The sequence below is a fragment of the Aphelocoma coerulescens genome, chromosome 10 (genome assembly GCF_041296385.1).
Source record: "Aphelocoma coerulescens isolate FSJ_1873_10779 chromosome 10, UR_Acoe_1.0, whole genome shotgun sequence".
In the NCBI taxonomy this organism is placed as follows: Eukaryota; Metazoa; Chordata; class Aves; order Passeriformes; family Corvidae; genus Aphelocoma; species Aphelocoma coerulescens.
The window spans coordinates 14,831,007-14,853,246 of NC_091024.1; the positions used below are offsets into that span (position 1 = coordinate 14,831,007).

General features: G+C 39.2%; 1 protein-coding gene across 6 annotated transcripts in view; it reads right to left on the minus strand.

Annotated features, from left to right (window-relative positions):
• The window catches only part of THSD4 (thrombospondin type 1 domain containing 4), a 279,213-nt gene that overhangs the window by 196,119 nt on the left and 60,854 nt on the right, over nt 1-22,240 (minus strand). For all 6 annotated transcript variants that reach the window (XM_069026195.1, XM_069026199.1, XM_069026194.1 and 3 more), the window contains one exon: nt 9,676-10,115. In XM_069026195.1, coding sequence (XP_068882296.1) covers nt 9,676-10,115 — 440 coding nt within the window. The remainder of the gene's footprint in view (nt 1-9,675; nt 10,116-22,240) is intronic.

Consider the following 22,240-nt stretch of genomic DNA (forward strand, 5'->3'; position numbering starts at 1 on the left):
GCCTTGATCCTAAAACTGCAAAATAGTTGGAAAAAAACAAAGAAGTTGGCAAAAAACCATTTCTTCCAGTTCAGAGCAATGCGTGAATACAGCTATTCTGGATGACATTTGCTGCTCAGGAAGGGAGATACCATTAAAGAAAAGCAATTTTCTTTCTGCGCATAAAATATATTTATGTTTTTAATATACATATGCAAAATAGACTTGAACTCCAGTGAAAACCAGAGATTATAAACTGACATACTTATTTTCTAGAAACAAAAGTGTCACAGATGTCAGACAGCCACCAGATCAAAGAGACCTTTCTTTTGGTTTGTTTCTATTTGGGTTTGTTTTCTTTCCAAGTCTTATATTCTCACAGGACTCTTGTAAGATGGAAACCCTAAAAGTCATTTACCTCACATTCCAGCCTGATGGCCACGTGGGGCTTTTAATCAATCTTCCTGGCTCAAGATGTGTGAACAAGAGTGCTGATTTGCCCTGGCAGATAAGCAACCAGCACTCTTGAACTGTTTATCCCTGTTAATCTGCTCTGTGACCATGACAGTCATTGTTGAGGCAAGCTTTTGGTAGTTACAGTCGAGAAAAGTAGTATAATGGTTTTTGGCATTAAGGGAGGGGAAAAAAGCTTCCCATAAGTAAAAAGGAGAGGAAATAAAGAAAACCCATCAGCCTTGTGCCTACTTAGCCAGACCTAAAGAGAGTGAGATTACACAGCATTAGTTTTTCTGTTGTTCCCTGAGCTGAGCAAGAGCAAGAGAGAGTAAGAAGAGGAAAGGAAGTATTCAACAATACTTGCAGTCAGCTGGGACAAAAGGGGGACAAAATGCCACCAAGAATAGAGTTACCATCTAAAGGTAAATTACTGCCTAACAGAAAAATATACGTAGAAAAGCATTACGTGTTTCATGTCAGACCACAGCCAGCAGGCATCTCTGATCTACTGTTTTCATCTCAAGCAAAGGCATAACAGCTGTGTAATGCAGATCTGGCAATCTCCTTTCTCTAGGCATAATTCTCATAAACACATGCACCTCTTTGATTGCTCAGACAAATCTGTTTAGCACTTCGATAATAAAAATAACTAGCCCCTTTAAACTTAAGCCAACCTAAATATATTCTTTATTTCAAAAAATGCTTTTGCCCAGACAAGTAAGAAAATCAGGTTATGAGCTATTAATGTAAAGGTTGTAGCAAACATGATGATGATGATGTAGCATTCTTACCATTCTAACTTTTAAAAATTTCTCTCATGATGAAAATAAATCAGCTGTGAATAGTAGGAACTGGCCCCTCTTAGCACATTTGCAGTGTTAAAAAGGAATTTTGTTGTCGTAGCTTTTTCTAATTTTAGCCACAAGCAAACGTATGCCTTGGCAAATCAATGCATTATCACTGCCTCACAGACTTTATGCTAAGAACAATGCTTTGAACCTCAAGTGGTCTTCAAGACTGAAGCACTTTCAGAGCTGGTGGGCTGGTTATTTATATGAATAGAATCCCTCTTTGAACCAAGGATATACAGTGTCTTTAAAATACACAGGTAAGATTACAAATTTCCTGGGCCTCCACCTCTTCTCTTAAGTGCTCTTTACACAGCCTCTCTCCAACTTACCTTTTTCATTTCTTCCCTTTTTCCACCACTTCCTCTCTCCTTACATTTCTCCCACTGCCTCTAAATGGAGGTTCCCTGGCTCACTTCCAGCTAAGCACAACTCATTTTCCTTCTCTTCTGATGTCAGACAGAATGAAGAATGTATTTTCATGAACTTTTCAGCATTTCATTCATCTTATCTCCTAGTATCAAAGTACTTCTCTTGTAAACGAAAAACTGCAAGGGTGAACATTAGCAAAAACACTCATTTATGACAACAAGGAAGATTTGTTGTACAACTGCTGGAAAGTTTCCTTAAAATTAACCCAAAGAAACTTCTGATTTCTTACATTTTCAATTCACAACCTTTCACTGTTTCTGAAGAAATAATGTAATGTCTTGGAAAGGCAACAACCTTCAGCCACCAGTTTCACCAGGGATAAGGAGAAAAAAACTGCATAGGAATTACAGATTTTTTTCCCCCTCAAGATTTTCTCTTGTCTATTGGCAGAAATAATTCCACAAGCAGAGGGAGATGGGTTTTTTCTCTGTATTCCCAGTCACAACAACCACACTAATGAAAGACAACAGAATCTCACCACACATCATCAGATAGCTGTGAAACCAACACCTAGACCTTTCTTTTAATTTTGTGTAGAGTTTGGTCAAGTTTGAAGCTTATTTCAAAATCTTCAAAGGCTTCCTTTACTAGGAGTCCTGTCCTGGAATGAACACCCAAGTTCTCTAACATGCTAAGAAAACCCCTGTACTCAGTGAGCCTGGTCTAATTGCATCCGTAGCCTGAGGTGGCTCTCAGTGCCCAGGGCCAGGAGTTCTCCAGGTTCCTGCCTGTTCTCCTTACTTGGGAATTCAGCAGCTGCCCATAATCTGCTCTCTGAAGTGTTGCTGCCTGTGTTTGTGCCCTATCAGCACAGCAAGCAACCCAGAGCTAGCACCTACTCAAGCTGAACTTAACAGTGATCTATCAGCAGAAACAAGATGAAAGTGGAAGAAAAGACAGAAGACAGGTTAAAATTTTGATTTACAGCTTTATTTCCCAAATAGTAGTCCCCATTATTTACCACTGCAAAAGTCTTTTAAATTAAACTGATTTGTGCTTTGACATTGCTGTTATTAATTTCTACTTCAAAAAATGCTCCAAAACTGCAAGTCTTTGAGTTCAGCTAGAAAATTAGTTCTAAAGGAGGTCAGTCCCCTTAGGTCCCTATCAAAGCTCTTTGGCTTAAATTTAAGCCCTTCTACTCATCATGATTTTAACAGAACTGCTTTTTAGTAGGCAAAATCCTCTATAACTAAATCAATTACATATATTCTAACTTAATTAAGTATATTTCTGTGGATAAGTATACCAACATTTAACCTAATATTTTGGGCCATAGCAAATTATCTCTTTTGCAGCATTACATTACTGTAATTAATTGACAGACTTTAAGGGCTACTACCCATCTACTCATAGTTCAAGTATTTAGTACAGCGTTGCCTTGATTCTTTTTCTGAAGAACTGAAAGTGACTTATTAACTATTCCTGTCAGCAAGGAAGCTATTGAAATATTACTCCAATATTTTAAATGAAATTAAGAAAAAAATAAAGGGAGATGGAAAAGTCCTTGCAGACACAAAACTTCAAATCAAAAAAAACCCGGTCCCAATTCCCTAAGTTTCTGTTAACAGGATCAGTATAGGCATATATTTTTAATGTACTTTTTTTTTTTTAATTACTCCTAGATATTATTCTTAAAATAATTTCAGATATGCATTTTTAATCCCTGGCATTTCCTCCATAATTCAAAACTGTGACTGGCCTACAATTGTCCAAGTCAATCATTTACTTTCCAGCCCTCCTACTGCATTTAATTTTCTTTCATGTTTTATATATTCTTAGGCACATGGTTAACAAGGTTTACTTTAAAATGATTCCACCATAAATTTTTCCCCTTAAGTCACAAAATAAACTGTCTTATACTGTTCCTAACTGTTAGTGAGTTTACATCTCACAGTATTTTAGCAGATTCTTTCACAGGAATCATTTTTAACAAAAATGACTGATATACTGGATCTGGGAACATGTTTCCACCTACTCAAGAAGGAGAGCTCCCACCAGTCAGGTTGATTCACATCAAAAGCCACCAGGCACTGCCTCTCCCACTGCACCACAGCCCGTGCTGCTCTGCATTCCACATACCCACTTTTCACCAGCTCTAAATCAATCTGGAGAAAATCACTTAAACATGAATGAAAGAAGGGAGCCCTTTGACTGTTTTATATTACAAAATGCATGCCTGTCTGCTCACTGACCTAGAAACTGGCCTTACAGCAATGAGCAGATATCTCTGTGAAATGTTTGGTCACGAGAGCTCAGCCAGCCCTTCTGAGAGTATCACACACTGCAGAGCAGGGCCAACAGCAGCAACTTCTGCCACACTCCAGCCCATTGTTCCCTTCATCAGCACACTGCAGGGCACTTCATCCGGGGAGGCAGTCACTGCATCTCAATGTCATTTTCATTAAGTAAGGCAAGGGAACTAATTGCCTTTTTTACATCCATGGTAACTTTGGTAACCACATCATGATTTGTGGATATGCACTGCTTCCCATGTATCACATACACATAAGAGTATTAAAATTATTGTGAGCCTATTTGTCCTAAAAATTTCAACTGCTGGAATTCACAGAGTAACCAACAATGCCTACAACGTGTTTCTTTTGAAGAAAAATGGATTATACCACATTATACCACAAACACTCTCATTTATATATCATATTAGGGGCAAAAGATATCTACATGTTTCTGAGACAGTAGAATTAATGAATAAGGTCACTAAATACATGGTCTCTTGGGAACAGGTTTAATTAATGGAATGTGAACTATCTCAAATGAAATTTTTCATCCTCAGAGATCACTACTGATACTCCAGTTCAGCATAGTTGCAATATGCCCAGTACAGTAACTCACTGCTTTTACTGATCTCTCAGCAAGTGCTATATAGCCTCATTTATGTGACTTTCAACACTGAGATAGGATTCCAAAATTCAAACCCAAATACTACAATCCTCTTTTTCAGTAACACCTCCGATCCCAGGAAATTCTTAGCTTCTTCTTTAAGATTTGATTAAATAATGCAACCATGCAGTTGACAGGTAAACCAGCAGAAATTCAATGCAAGTAACCCTCATAACTCTGCTGAGATGCCTCACAAATGAGATGGGAGGTTTGGTTGTTTCTACCCCTCACAGATGGGGCAATACTTCAGTGGCACCTGACTGAACAGCAGCAGCGTTCTCACTTCCCCTCCTTCAGTGAGCCCAGCTCAGGAAGGGTAGAAATACTCAGCAGTAAGATTAAGAAAGCTCAGGTGGTTTGCAACTATAAGATTGTGTTTGGGGCTTATTTCTGGTAATCCCACTCAAAGCATGCTTGCAGTAGCATAATAAAAATGGATATTAATTTGGTAATAATAAGTGAGACCTACAGCATGTCATGGGGATTAATAACCAGATGAGAGGTGTGACAGCATAAAGTCAACCTGAGGCCACAGCCATCCCAGCTAGCTACTCATTTTGTGAAGAAGTACCTCATTTGATCATTACTGCTATTGGATCCTGTTTGGAATTTTATTCAGAAGGAAAGTAAACATCTTTCTCACACAGCTTTAAATGCCCCAAGTGCTACCAAAATAAATTCTTTGACTACCACTGCTGCTCTTGGATTTTCTGGAAAATTTATCCTTAGAAAGGGATCCAGTCCTTCTCTCCCTATCTTCCTTCCGTATACACACCAACCCACAATAAGCTCTTGTTACCATACAGGGCTTGGGGTAAAATCCATCACATTTTCATTCTATGAGAGAAATAATGAAAGGAGGGGTGGCTAAGTACTTGAGCTGGGTTTCATTCCAGATATTAAGAAAAGCAAACACTCATGCCAATAAATATAAAGCCTAACAACTTGAGAAAATAATATCTTCTTGAACCTGAAGGTCCAGCAATCACACATTTTCCACCTCTAGGAACCGGAACTGACTAGAACAGGTCACAGAAATTGCATCATAACACACGGCTATTGGTTAAGGAAACAACAACAGAACTGTCCTTGTAAAAGTTAACTGTAGACCTGCCAACAGCTGCTCTGCTGGCAGGCCTACAGTTAACTTTTAAAAGGACAGTTCCGACATTTGCCTGGTCAAAGCATCTGTGAGAGGGGGCAAAAGATACTTTCAGAAGGGAAATTCTGGTTTGACATTAAATGATGCACTCTTCCTTTCTGTTGCTCAAAGGCCTAGAAATGCAAACTGACCCTATACAGGGTACAGAGCAGCACAGCAGACTTGCACGTCAGCTGCTGGCAGCAGAATAAAGACCCAGAGCTACAGCCATGTGAGAAGTCAATGATTTTTAGATTATTTCCTCAGTGTAAATTTTTCCTCTCATTCCTCCTCCAAATACAAAAAAAAATGCATTAGGGAAGCCCTTTCCTTATTAACATACTTATTTAACTTGCACTATTTATGCAAGAACACTTTAGTTATTTCATTATTCTAGTGATAATTCTTGTTTTTTCTTTCTGCTCCTATGAACCAGATACAAAGTGCATACCATGCTCACATAAATGGACACTGAGGTTTTGCTGCTCTACCACAAAAGCCCACGTGCAGAGAAAGTGAAAGTGGCAGCTGTAAACATCCTACACTCAGCACATCAGTGTGAAATTGTGGTTTTGTCTTGTCTATCACCAGAGAACTGGAAATGCAACATTTAAGAAGTACTAAACCCTAGTCCATGAATGGTATTTCCTTTCAAGATGTGTTTTTTCTCTTAAAGCACATTATCTTTCTGCATGCCCATATTACTTTTCCATATCTGCCTCTCTATAAAGATGACTAAATGCTTTAATATTTTTTCACTATGTCCTCCTTCCTGTTTGTTCTTATTGTGTGGTGTGCTCCATGCACTTTAGCTAGGGAAAAATAACAAACCAAGTCTGTGCTAAAGGGAACTCGACTCTTCAAAACTGGGGAGTGCTCCCTTCCTCTGCCAGTGGACAACCCAGAGAACCATCAGCTTTCTTTCATACTCACTCCAGTGACTGACTGTAATTAACACATTTCAATCATGCAGGAACTCTGATTACTGCACTGAGTTAAACAGGGGAGCACTGAAATTTTTTAAACCAGGCTTCTAATTGTAGAAACTCAAACTTTACTCTCTCAACTTCTCATGGAGTCCTGGTTCCTAATGCCTAACTAAACTAAGTTTCAAAAGCTGAAAATGTGAATATCCTCTTCAAAGACAAGGTATAGCAAATTTTTATGATATACAAATTCTATTTTGGATTTTGCTAAAAAAACCCCTAATCAGCTCTTTGTCAGCTGCTTGGAAGCAGGCAGAGAACTTTTCCACTTGATGCTAAATGATACAAACATACTGGGCTGCTGTATAGGACTGCTGGAGCTGCCAAGACTCTTTGCCTTGGAAACCATCCAATTTCACTCTACTATGTTATCAATGTGAGCTTATCTCAGTCACAAATGTCCGTTCCTCTCTTACTGTTTTATGGAAGTCTGCTAAAACTACAGCTTTTATATAAAGTCCAGTAGAGTAAATAGAAGTACCCCAAAAAGTTTCCATTGACTGTACAAATTGTGAAAACACAGGTGTTATTTAACAGCCTGACATACATTTCCAGTATCATCCATTTAGTGAACAGTACACACAGTTCTGCTGTATAAAAATCATATGTAGAGTAACTCACATTTTGAAATCCATTTTCCATATACCTGATAGGAAAAGTAATCTCCTTTGTAAAGAAAGTTTTTACTCTGGGTTTTGTAAATCAAGGAAAACTATTAGGCTTGTCATTCAAATAATTCCATTTTCAAATAACATTTTTTGTTCTCATTCTGTTTTTACAGTCACCACCAAGGAATCTGAAAGTTATGCAATACAACAGGCTTTAAAGCCACCAGGGACCTCCTAACACAAGATGGAAATAACTTATTATGCAAGTAAGATTAAAACAGTGACCTTGAATCCACAGTCTTTTGCCAAGGGGCAGACTGTGTGGGGGTGGAAAATCAACTCTGGTACAGAAGCTTGTACTGTGCTTAGGAAAGCACAAGAATTTTCAAAAGCAAATGCCTCCATCATACAGGAAAGTGAGCATTTTAATGTTTCATATGGAAAGGCATTTCTTACAAAATAACACAGCTTCAGTTCTACACACAGTCAGTACCATTTTCTGCTCACCATCCTCTCATGTTGCAGCCAATCCTGCAGCGATTGTTCCAAACCATTCCAATCTGTGCTGGCCTGCAGAGGCCACCAGAGCAGCAAGGGACAGCCCTTGGGGATGGAAGCCCAGCAGAGGCAGCAGGGCTGTGCAGAGCCAGGCCAGCTAGGATTCCCTTGGAGACAGAGGGTGCCAAGGGCTGGAGCAAACAGCCTTTGGATGACTTTGTGCTGACGGTTCAAGGCCAGGCTCCCAGTGTCAGCAATAACCCAGCCATGCACCACAACTTGGGCTGTTACACTGCACAGCCCAGAACAAATTTAATTTGCATTACAGCAAATTATTAAGTAGGAAAACACAAAAAAGAAAATACGACTTTCGCCTCACTGCACTCATGTTAACACTACCAATTCTGTCTCTGGCACCCTCTGAGCTTCTGTAAGGCCATCAGTGCCACACTGAATTTATACTCAACAGGTCTAGGCTATCCTTTGCATGGGTTTGACAGAAAGGCAAAGCAGTGACAAAGAAAATGGGCAACACCTGAGAAGACCAACATATGAACAGCTGATCCCATTTTTGAAACTCATACTTCACCAAGACAGACAGGAGCTTAACAGGTTAATTCTATTTTCAAGTATTCTTTTACATGGACAGAGTTTCTTGCAAGGGTTGAGAATGTCTTTATCAGCAGCAACAGAGAGTTCTACTGTCTTATTCCACTCAGGCTGGAATACTGCCTCAAGGTAATATTCCTTTTTATGTTGTTAAGGACAGCAAAATATCTTTAAAAAGGGAATTACAATTGACTGCTTCACTAAGAATCTTAAAGATGCAGATGACATGAAGGAAGGTTTCTTTCGTTATGTCTTGGGGGGGCTGGGGTGTTTTCTGTTTTGTTTGGGTTGGGTTTTTTTGTCAACCACCCCAAAACACTTCTCTTCATGTATCTCCCAGAAAAGAGCTGAGAGGGAAAGAACCAGAGAACTGCTGGAATACATATTCAGAGGAAAGACAGAGAGAACAGACATTTAAGGAGTGCTCCATCCCCAGGGGTTTTCCATGCCTGTTCTGCTCAGTCTCCAAACTAGAAACACATCTATTTTCCTTTTACAAATATATTTTAAAAATCTGATAGACTGGTATCTAAGAAGATAAAAAAGTGTTTCTCCAGACGTGGGAAAATTATTTGGAATTACTTGTAACAGCACAGATCCACCCAGTCTTAAAGACTGTTATTATGAAATTAATATCAACATATACCGTGTTTAAAATACTCTATGTGTTAAACAACTACATTATTTTTTATTTTCTTCAAACAAAAAATTTTGCTAAAAGAGGTGGTAGGAAGAAAAAAAGAAAAAAAAGAGAAAACAAAAAGGCAATAAATAGAAATGCAAAACAAAACTTAGAGTTTTGAGTAGAAATAAAGTCAACAGACAGTTGGTCATCCTTTATGGACAAAAGGGGTTTTTTTAACCAATTAATATCAGACTAGCTGCTGCAGTTAAGAATACAATTATAGAACAGTTATTTGTTCTGATATTTAATGGAAATGTCAAATGAGAGTGCAGCAGAAAAGGAAAAATCACTCAATAAATCATAACACACATCTTAAAGGGAAACAATCTGCTTAGCATAATTGTAGAATAATTACATCTGCCCTTGGACATCATGTAAGTAGTCAACCGGGAGGGCAGCCTCCCCCAGAAGGCGGTAAACATTGTAAAAGTCAGTCTGAGTCTCTAATAACTTTCCTGTAAGTGTGAAAAAGTCCCAACTCTAACCCGCCCTGTCACCCCGAAGGGAGGGGAGCTGTGGCACAGGCTCGTACCTCTTGTCCGGCGTGGCGCTGTGCCGCGGGCCCTGCGAGTGCCGGCTGCCCCTCTGGGCCGCCCGGCCGCCCTGGCTGCTGTTCCGCGCCCCGGGGGCGGCCGCGGCCCGGAGCCCGGCCCAGAGCTGCTCCTCGTTTCTGTGGAGTGGCACAGAGGTGCGGATGGCAGAGATGACATGGCCGGGGTAGGCAGACAGCGAATCCTCGTGGTGGGCGCTCTGGTGAGCCAGAGCCCGGTCCGAGGCCGGGAAGTGCCGGCCCGGCCGGCGGTAGCCGCGCTCCCGGTAATAGGCGGGGAGGCAGGGCCGCGTCTGCTCCATCACCCCCCCACTGCAGCTCCGCGAGCAGGCGGACCAGGGGCCCCAGCTGCCCCACAGGCCGGGCACTCCGGCACTGCTGTCCTCAGGAGCATCTCCTTGCTCTTCTATCCTCTGCGGAACCTGCAGACACAACACACACACTTAGGAATCAGAATTCACAGTGGAATACGAAGAGAGCATGAATACCGCGGTGCTCAGCCATTCACTCCGCAGTCACAAGTGAACTGGAATGATTTAGGAAGTAACTTGTCTTATTCACTGCCCGTCAAAGGACTGCCAGTGTAGTAGGAGGTCTCCTTCAGCCATCAACCATTCAGACAAAAAGTTTGGGGTTGGTTGTTTTGGGGTTTGGGGGTTTTGTGGTGGTTTTTCTGCTCGGTTTGGTTTTTGAGTTGGCTTTTTTTGTTGTTGTTTTTCTTTCGGACTATCTGAATAGGAATAGATTTTCTTTGTTCTCAGCAATGGAAAACATTGCATGATACAAACCTTGGAAATGTGTTATAATGTTACCAAAAGCAGGAAATAAGGTCATTTTTGGTAATGAAATTAGGTTAACAGACACTCACTGCTTTGCTGCACTCTGACGCTTCAACAATGGAGAGTGCTGGTGGTTGCAATAATATTTCAGGAACTCCCATCTAATGTGGAACTTTTTATGAAAGCAGTAATGTAAAAGGACAGGTTGATTTCCAACCAACCAAAAATGCTGCTGTAGTTAACTCTTGATATTACCACTCTTGCCCCAGTCTCTACATGACCACTTCAAGATGATGCACTCAATCCTACATTCACAGAAATTCCCATCAAACTCAACAAAAGATGGAACAAATTTTTGGTCTCTGGTGTTCAGTGCCACATAGTCCATACTCACCACTCAGCAGCACAAGGAAAGTGAAAGAAAGTAGCCCAGAGGGAGAGGGCCCTTCTCATGAAGGAAGCTAGGAAGGATTAGGAAGGGCAGGGTCTCTCCACAAGGAGAGTTAACCCCACAAGTGAAATATTTTAAACATCCTGACCTTATGATTGGAAAATTATCAGCACAGCCAGGAAGTTACAGTCACCCATTCCCATCTCCCTGTGGACTCATGTTCCAAGGTTTACCATTCTTGGAGCTAGATATAGCCAGGATTTCTCAGTGTTTTGCTCTGAGCAAAGTACTCAAACTTGCAGTTTTTCTCTTGCTTCTCTTGATCAACTAGTTGAATCGCAAGTTTCCAAAGCAGGTTTCCAATGTCTGATTCTCACAATTATTAATATGTAGAACATTCATTTAAATGATCATCCTTTAAGTAGTTTATTAATTCTCTGAACAAGGTTTGTACCGACAAGCACACACACACATCAAATCAGCTGGGAGGCAAGAAAAGGCACTGTCCACAAACATGTTTGCCGTACCTCTCCAGCCCTATTCTAGTGCAGCTACCTCAAAATGAGCTTTGGAAAGCCAGCCTTGTCTGTCTGTCTGTCTGTCACTTCTCCCCCCTTCTCAGCATGAGAACCTAAACCCGTAACTTCCATTAATAATTTTGCCTCAAACAATATTGTATAATAGCAAAAGATTATACCATCTACACACTTTGCCTCTCATCACAGCCATCATACACTGTGGTTACTGAGCTGTGCCCCACCTCTGCCAGGGAGCACACATTCCTCATCATGGCTGGAGACATGGCAGGCCAGGCTGGAACATGGTTTGCAAACAAGGGTTGAATACAGCATTGCAATACAACAAGCCAAGCCAGCGCAGGGTTTGTGGTGCTGCTGTATAATAGTTGGTTGTGGTCTACATAATCTGAAACATTTCCCCCCTCTGAGGCTGCTCTCACACTTTCATCACCAACCACAGAAAAAACTGCATTTAATTATAACTTCTGATTAATAAAAAGCATCTGCATTACTGCGATATGTTACCCATTTCTCCAATGTTATTTGAAAACAGGAGCAGATGTCTCTGTATTTAATGTCTTTTTTCCTGTGAGTACCCCATTTGGCATCAGCCTTTAAAATCCAATAGCCTGTACAACCTAATACTGCATAATGTCAGACTTACAACATGCAGCAAGGTCTTTCTGGCTGCTACATTTGCTTTCATATCCAATAAGAGAACACCACTGGCTCACACTTTGACCAACTAAACAAGCTATTCTTCAGTTTGTGATTTTTCCAGTGAATATTCACTGCCCATACTTACACTATGCATTAATGTGCTCTACCTCAGATGTAAAATGGTAATGGCTACACACAGAGCCACTCTTCTGGTCTGAACTCAGTCTGCAGTAAAATTTACTTACTGTAAAACTAATAGTCCTTTGTTATCAGACAAGTAAGGTTTCACTTGTTTGGACTACTTCTTAATCATTTCTACGACAATTCAGTACACCTGTTTTTTAAAATGCCAAAGACACTCATGCAGGCAACAACTAAAAGCTATTAATCTACATGCCATTCAAGTTCTCACTAACATAAGAAATGTATCATTTTGCAGAAATAGAAACTGAATAGTGAAAAGTGTCAACCTGCTACAGAGAGAACCTTCTGGCTGTCAAACTTCGTTGCAGCAAGAATTGGTTCAGATAAAATGATACTTCATATGACTGTAGGCAATGTAAAGTAATTTCACACCCTCAAATCTTCATAGTGAAAGACTTGTAGACACAGCACAAGGGGGTTTAATCCAGCTAATTAAGGAAGAACATAAAAATAAAACTTAAAAAGTAACATTATAAAGTCTTATACTGATAGACAAATTCATCAATACTACTTAGTTGTAAGATAACAAAATTTTGAGATGGGAGTTTTCAGTAGCAAATCAGGTTATGAACTTTTATTTTCTTACTTTTCTTACTGTTTTCTTATTTTGAGTAAGATATGGGTTACAGAGGAATCCTTAGAGGAGATGATGTGATTAATGGCATAATCTACTTAATGAATTCTACTATGAAAGACTGAATAAATTGAAGCTGCTTAGTTTAAGGAATGAAAAACAGAGGGGGCAATAATGACACTTCCAAACAGTTTACATAAATAAATACAAAGAGCTGTTCCTTTTCTCTTTGCAGCAAACTGTTCTTGTCTATAGCCAACACACAAATAACCGTGGATTTAAATTTAATCAAAGGTGATCCAAATTAAAGGAGAAAAACTACTTAGAGGGAAGGCAGACAAAGCGTGGAAACAGACTGCCTGAGGAGATCCCAGCAGCACTGAGACCAATCCTAAAGCTCTACCAGGCAAAACGAGGTGTCACTGACCCTTCCCCAGGGCAGAGGAACTGAATTACAGCACTCACAGGCCAATTCCCGTCCTCTGATCCTGTGATTTCCAGGTAACTTTGTAGCCAGTAAGAAATTCTGCCACAGCTCTATGATATAGCCAAGAACTTACAGGTAGTTACGGGATTCAGCTGACGTATTTCAGAACATCTCAGACACACCACATACTCAGAGATCCCCAACATTAGGTGCCTCCTTCTCTTGCTTTAAGAAATAGCCATTAAAATCACACTTTCTGAAAGGAAGAGTCTGAGCCTGCACTGGGGAATAAGTGAAATGCAAACTGAACTTTCCTTGCCAAGTCATGAGAGTAATTTCTTTAAGAGAATCACATAGCCTGTAAAAAGAGAGAGATCAACTAACCCATTTAATCTACTTTCCCATAGTTCATGATTGATTCCTTCTCTAGGTGACCCAGACTCATTTTAACTATAAATGCACCACCAAAAAGATTTTTATCTACTGCAAGTTAATCACAACCAAATATTTTGCTCTACAATCTCAATTTCTTTTCCCCTTTAATGTCCCCCTTTCCTCCTTTCCTACACATTTTTCAGTTATTTTGCAAGGCAAGGCTTGGAAGTGGACACAATACTATTCACTACATGCAGCTGTACAATAAACAATGTAAAGAAAAGTAAGACAAGTTTTCAGGTGTGCAAGTGCTTGCAATTTCTACAATTGCACTACCACCTATTAACTTGCTATCAAAAATTCGTTAAATGAGAAATGTTCTTCATAACAACTGTTATGTACCAAATATCTTCCAATCTGCCACCTTTCAACCCGTGAGTGGCAAACGCAATTGAGGCTGGATTTTCAGAAGGGTAGTTTAGAGGCCATCCCCTTCCTTTACTCATCAGCACCCTGCATCCCATTCTGTTCCTTTTCCCCAGTTTTCTTGTATTTTATTACTTTTGTACACTGGAGCTGCACTAAATACAGGTTTTATTCTAAAAGTTTATTGGGGTTTTTTTTCTAAAAACCTATGGAATTAAACATATTACTGGCAAGCTGACATAGATGACATTTTAAATAGAAAAATAGTTTAATTTATGTAATTCAGCAATCACTCTGATCCTGAGTCAAAAATTCAGCAAAAATTAGGAGTACACAAGCTATAGAAATTCAATGCCAATTTCTAGTACTGCCTCTGACAGAATTTAGAAATAAGATCCACATCTCAGGATTTCAGCAGCAGCTGTTGAAACTATACTATGCAAGAATGTCCCTGAAGAGGAAACATCACATGAACTGAAAGCCACAACTATTTAAAATGTAACTTGTGCCCGAAGACAATGGCAGACAATGCAGTACTGATCTGACAACCACTAATTTTAAATACTGTAAGACACTTCATCCTATTAAACTATAGCTTAAATACAAATTAACTGTTCAGAAAAGTAAGGGGGGCAAATGGTTAGATCAGAGGCCCATTTAACTCAGTACTGTGTTTCTGACTGAGGGGAGAAGCAAAACTTTAGGAAACAGTGTAAGAACCAGGACATACTCAGAGACATCCAGGGACCCTCTGCTTACAGCTAGTCAGTAATTCAAGGGCCTCCTTCAGCTAAACGCCATGTTCCAATTGCTTTTCATACCCGCTACTGGACTTACTATCCATGAACACAATTAATACCTTCTTTAGCATATTTTTAATCTTGGCTTCCAAAAGATTGTACATTTTACATTGAAAAAGTGCTTCTCTTTGCTCTGGTCTGACAATTTCACTATGTGTCCCAAATTTTTCTTTGTTATAATGAAGAATGATCATTTTGTGTTCTCCTTCACCATACTATGTCTGATTTGCAATTGCTAACACAATCCAGTCCCAGGATCTCTTTCTGAAATTCAGCAGTCGTAATCTGTTCAGTTTCTTTTTGTAAGGAATTCCTCATTCTCAGCACCTTTTTCACTCCTACATTCTTACAGAGGTGTGCAGTGCTGCACACAGTGCTCCAAATGTGAATTAATGATGGAATTTCACAGTGATAATGATTATAATGCTTGGTGACAGTATATACCTTTTAGCCAGCTACATAGTTAAGCTGTTATAGCCACAGCCAATGTTACTAGGTATTCTGTAGATATTAAGCATGCTATAGCAATCCAAACTCAAAACTGAAAAGGGATACAAGATAATGGCAAGCTTTAAACCTGGACATATCTAAACCAAGTCAGACATTTCCAGTATTTTTTACCATTTCAGTTTAGATACAATAATGTTATTAGATATCATAGATTTAATTTTTAACATATTGTCCAGTAATTCTTTTTTCTGGGTAAATGCCCAGAATGGAAATGGACTCATGAACAAACTGACTACATTATATTCCTAAATATATATCTTAAAGGGATATAACAGGCATAAATGTATGTTTCTCAAAGCTGTATGGTATTACTTTCCCCCAAAGGCAAAGAAATCGTATCCAGAAAAACATTTTATCACCTGCTCAGAAAAATGCTACCAGTGGTATTCACTGAGTTAGCTCACATTCATATACTGGATGCAAAGTGGAATTAACAGGAACCAGTATGCTTTACTTTCAGCTGCTACTACCCTCTTTGTCCTGTGCTTCCAAGAGCAAAGATCCCCTGTAAATTCTGTTCATATTTCCCAAAACCCTTCAGGCTTTAGGTGTTTGTTCATTGTCTTTTCCATGGTCCTTCTTCTCATTACTCCACACATGATAACCCAGCTATGACACCACACTGTCCCCATCATTATTAAAGGACTATCAAGGCACTTGGAAAACAGCTCCCTATTTTTCCTATTACTCCAGGGTTGCACTTTCTTTATTTTACAGTTCTCACTAATTAAAGATTTCACTAGGGCACAGCCTGTCACAAAGGATATGCATGCAGCTTTTACCACAGCCAGGCTCAGACTGACTGAGGATTCAAAACACCAGTAAAATAGTATATTGATACAATGTAAAATGCATATGTCATATTTGGGATGAGATGAACACAGCATTCTTCATGAACATTCACCTTTCGTGAATATATTTGATCAATGATCAAGCCACAAAGTAAAAGCTGGACTTCACCTTCTTAAAATTTCAAGAGTGTAAAAACAAAACCAGTCAGACTCCTAGAAATGAGACCTGAACTGCTGCTCAGGGCAGAGCATGCCAAATTTTGAATGGGCTGAGGAAATGATAGTTTCGTTTTAGAACCTGTTCAAGTGTAACATTATTGTATTTCTCTGCCAGTGTTGTAAATACATCTATGGAACTCTTTTAATTCTTTCACTAATCTATGCATCTTAAAGGAATATTTTTCCAGTATTAGCTCAGCTGATTTCCAATAAAGTCCATACATATATAGCCATGACAATTTCCCAGCAGCAAGGCTTTGCAGTCCATTTTATATCTGTTCATTTGAAACAACCGTATTTTTTATGCCTCTTATAAGAAACATGTGGAACATTGATGGTTTGATAAAAAATTATCTACCAAGCCCCTCCCCCTGCTCCAAACTTGCAGATAATTTCTTGGATCTCTCAAGGCTAGGAGAAAAAGGGAGCAGAGGCCAAACAAAACATCATGACAATGTGTACATGTCTGCCTGGTTCACGTGCTCAGCTATTTTAATCCTTCAGTGCATTTTGAAGTCTTTAATCACAGAAATAGTAAACCATTTGAATTTTACAGTACATGGTAAGTGTAAATATTACCAGCTTAAACGATTTGGGTTTCCGTTCTTTGTATCAAATCTCTTTCTGAACATCTGTGCCTGTGAAGATTAAAGGGCTAAAAAGCCTGGAAATAGGAGACCTTTGTATTCACAAATCACTGAAGGGAGTTACAATGCCTGGACAGCTTCACTGCCCCTTCAACCAACTTTGACCACATCTGAAGAAACCTTAACATTATTTGAATAGTCTAGAAAGTAAACAGCTCTGAAAAAGGTTCAGAACAGTTTTTGTGCCAACAAAGCTTGACGTTTGCCCCAAGTCTGGCTAATTTTTTCACACCAAGACCACCTCCATTGCACTCTAGGAGATTAGTGTTTTAAGGAAGATGTTTCTTTCCACTCTTCTGTGGGACCATTAAGTGCTCTCAAGTAACAGACAGCTCACTCCTGACCTCACTTTCACCACTTCTATACAACCATTCCTTGTCCATGGTAGTATTACTTCTCATTTACAGTAAGGTAAAGATTATAAGCATCAGGCCCTCACTATATCACAAATTAGGCTTCTTTCTTTTAAAAACTATTCCCTCACCATTCACTATCATTTGTGGCCTAAGTCACTAACCTTATACTACCCTTGGCCTTCTCCAGGTCAGCCATCTACAGCTGTGACAAAGGTGGTGCCATTCTATTTATTTCTACATTTAGAAAAATTCTTTGGGATCCACATGTGGTAGAAAAACACATTTTATTTATTCTGTAGTTGCCGTAACACCTCTCCAGATCTTTTAGTGAATCATCCACCCATCGCTCCAGAACCAGACAGGACAAGTTGTCATAAAGTAGAAAGCAACATTCCCTAACAGAAGAACTCATCTGTGAATCCAAAAAGCTTCTCATCTTTATTATCCCTCTCATCCAAAGTTTGGCAGAACTGCTCTGAAGGAAGATGAGAAACTTATCTATGACCCTGTAAGCTCACCTGCACTAGAATCCAACTGGAACTGTCATATTTTCATCTTTTCTTTCAGAGAAACACAGAACTCCTGCTCTGAGCTTAAAGAAGTCAGTATTTTTAAATTTAAAGATAAAAATAAAAGTTCAGAGGTCCATGATAAAGCAGATTAAAAACAACAAAAACATTGACCTTGATTTTTCAAAGAGTATATTCACACAAAATAATGTATCCTTATCCTGTCTCCTTTCCCCAAACAAAGGTGAATTTTATTTCCTAACCACTTCAATCCACAACATCAAGGACAGGGAATTAGTAACAACACAGCGATAGCAAGAAAATCTTTCATCTGTTGTTCTAAATAGTCTGTTGCACTAAAAGGCTCATTTTAAAGGAAAAGTCTTGTCATGGACTAAATCACCTCTCCTGTTTCCTAAGGATTACTGCAATTAGAATAGCAACATCATTAGCTAGAAAGACTCTATTTTACCCAAGGTTATGAATGGAACAGATGTCTATCTGTAAAGTCAAGTATCTGTGTTGAAGGCAAGCAGATATACTGACCAGTAAAAAACTGCAAGAGCAATATGGACTCCCTTGCAGTTGGAAGTGTTTTATAGAAGTGATGTGTATGAAAATACAATCATAATGGACAGCAGTTATCCTATAAACAAAAACATTAGCAGAAAAGAAAGGGTGACACCTGTAACCACTGGTTGCAAGGAACAGCAGCTGTGTGCAAATCTGCAGTGACTAAGCCTCTCCAGTACAATCCAGTTTAGTTACACAGCCCAGACAGACAGACCCCAGTGACTTTGCAGTGGCTCTGTTAGCAAGAGATCAGTTCCAGCTCAGCAAATCCTGACAACTTACACACTTGAGTCACTGCTGACCACAGGGCACAGCTTCACCCTGACTAGACTGCAAGGAAGAACACAGCCTTCTCTTCCAAGCCTCTGCTTTGGAGCATGTGTAAAAGCGAGGTGGTGACCAGCTGTGGTGGAGGTCCCAGGGTGCTCCTTACAGCTGTTAGGCTTTAGTCCTGGTGCCTGGCGAAAAGCCAAGCTTAGATATTAACTACTTTGCCTTATTTCCATTTTCTCCAGTGTTTCAAGGATATAGCAGACTTGCTTCATGCTTCCCACTGTACTCTCTTAGAGTGTGTTCAAGTAGCCAAACTCAAACTGCTCACCATGACCAAATGAGAGATCTTGGTCATCTTTTCCTTCCTCCTGTTCCACTCTTTTCCCTCAGGTCTTGCTCCTGATCCTGTTCCTTATTTCTCTTGACTTAGTAGTGATGACCCCTCCACAAGTGTATTTGAATCCAACACAAGAGAGAGGGGGAAAAATAGCCAAAAAAACCCCCCAAACCAACAAACCCCAACACACATCCCAAAGCACAATAATCTCAAAATTCTATGGGGAGTATAGTCACATTCACTTGATAAATAGTTGCTTTTCATAGAAACATTGTGTGTGTGTGATAGAGATAACATCAAGTTTATTTCTTCTTTAATTTTGAGCCAGCAGAAAGAAATTACACTGAGCCCAAACAAGCTCAAAATTCTTTAACAGTATTGTACTGCCCCAATGAAAAGCTTGTAAAAATAAATCCTGCCACTGCTTCCATACAATAAAAATCAGTTTGTTAAGACACTGTACCTCCATTGAACTCAATACTCATCTACAACTGAGTGACAAAAAGATAAGCATAAATTCAAAGCAATTCTGTTGCTTCAACACTCCTATTTAGTGCCATAACAGAAGTAAGATGTTTAAACAAAGCAATATTTATGTCAGAAATTTTATTTGGACAGGTTTTACTACCATTTACATTACCAGTTTTGCTAAAATGAATAAGGCATAAATATAACTACAGCTTACTTTCTTAACACAGAAACATATGAGTAGTCACAAATCCACCCAGAAGTGACTTCTGGAAAATCAGGAATACAGACTTTAATGGTTGTCTAGGAGAAGGACTGTTTATAGTTTAACCTTCAGTTCACCACAGTATGACACTCATCAGATAAGGTTAAATGTCAGTAAAATAAGCACAGGGAGAGAGAACAGAGAGCTTGACTGCATGATGAGCAGCAGCAGGGCTGTTCATATGTCCAGTAGTGAGGACAAGGCAAGTAAATTGTTCAAATAGTAAGAAAGATTTCAGTTTATCCAGCTGCAGAGGCCTTAGCTGATTTTAAAAGGCAACTGGCAATTATTTTGTTTCACATAACAAATTTCCACTTTTATCCTATTATTGATGAGTATTTTGGCCTTACAGCGGAGTACACTTGATATTAGAAATTATATACTATGCCTGAGGAATAAATAAGTTTGATCATTAAAAAAAAGCTCCAAGAGACTTCCAGCCAATGCTACAACTCCTGTCTTTAGCAAAAAAACATAAAAGTCTTTTGCATAAGAATTTTTATTTCTATCTGATGAACATCCCATATTTAATGTATTTACATTACTGTACATTTACAGGGTGCCATTTACAGAGAAAGGTTTAACAGAGTACTGCCCTAAGCTCAGATGTAGGAACATATAAAGATGGGTTTTGTTTTCAGGTTTTGTGTACTTCTGACAGCAGAGACAGCATTGATTAAAGTAAAGAAGCACAAAAGCTACTTCTATATAAAACTCAGGTAGCCATGTATTTCTGAAATTCTGTATTGGTCAATTCTGACTTTGTATGTCTGACAAGCTTCTAAGACTTTCACTCAAAAATAATGAAGTCTAAAAGCAGAAAACATTGTCCAATCAAACCTTTTCCCACAACTTTCCCATTTGGTTTTCTCATTTCCCCATGTCTTAATTCCAATATGTGCACTTCCCTGCTACGGAAGTAATTTGGCTCGTTCTTCTAGCTATCAGTCCCATGCTGTTATGCCAGAAACAGATTTTTGTGTGTGCATCTGAGGAAGCAACCTGCTGAGTTCTGCTCTTCCAGATTTTGTTGATGAAATTTGTCTTAAAATTAAAAAACCAAACAAATAAAATGCTGGTTAATAAGGTCACCTTCTTACCTCATGTTAAGCTCCTAAACATGTCACTTAGTCAAGAGTAACCAAATGGTGATTTAAACAGTTCTAATACATTTAAGCTAAGTAACAAAACTCCTACAAATAAGAGCAAACTATAGATTATTGTTGAAAAATCTACATTGTATGAAACTGTGAAACTAGTACACTAGTACTAGTAGTGTGACCTTAAAAATGGATTAAAAAAGTAGAATAAAAGATTAAAAACTACCAAGATTAAAAAAAAAAAACTAAACAGAAAATAGTACCTCATGATGTTTTTAAGTGTACTCAAATCCTAAAAGAACAACATCTCACCTGAACTGTAGGTGTCTACAGGCACTTAAAACTGGATTTCCATCAGCTGCTCTGGGGATTGTCCTGGGTTTTACTTGATTTTACCAAAACTTTTAGTGTAGGAAAAAAGTCTAGCCTATTTGGAAATATTTTAATGAAGTACTCAGCCAAATATCTAAATGCAGTTCTCTGGTTTTCTTCCCCTGTCCATAGCCTTCAGAGGAAAAATAACCCTATGCAGGGTGCACAAGACAGAATCCATACACCCTCCAATACTGCCGGTTCAAGCATCAGTCATGCTTAGCTTGATGCAAAACAAACTCACAGTAAGAACTGGGGTATGGTCTAATGTTTCATTAGACTTCAGCTCTAGTTATTTGACTCCCCCTACTCTACCCTCTGAGTGTGCATATGAAAGTTAGCAAACACCACTTTCATTATTCACTCTTTTGCTAAAATTGTTCTTTAAATCCTTCCCTCGTTGTCCTCCTCCTCTTCCTTTCTTTCTTCCTGCACAGCTCTCACATAGAAAGAACCTCGCCAAACAGCAGAGACTTCCATCCAGAAATACACAGGAGATGCCAGCAAATACATGTTGGGGTTACTGCAGGAAAAGAATGGAAAGAACTTCCAAGAGCTACAAAGCTGAGAACTCACACTCAGAAACGTCTGACTTGGCCTTCACAGTTACTAACAGCCCCTTTTGTCTGGAGCTTATAGATGGGGCAGAAGGTTTGTGAAAAGCGTAATTAAGTACAGACTTCCAGTCTAAACACAGTTTGGCATGAATAGAATCCTCTCCCGTAGGGTAAGAGCTGAGAATGACAGCCAGCCTTGGAGCCTCTGTGAGATCCTCACTAGGAAACTTGTGCCTTGCTTGTTCTCAGTAAAAAGGACATCTCTAAGGTGGTTACCATGCCCTTAAGTCCCTTTAACTAGTATAGAACACACTCCAGACCCGTGGCATTTCTCATTGAATTGAAAACAAAGAATCTGATTTTATCTAAATTAATTCCGGGGCTTCCCAGAATGAAGCAATTGTTTCTCTGAGTTA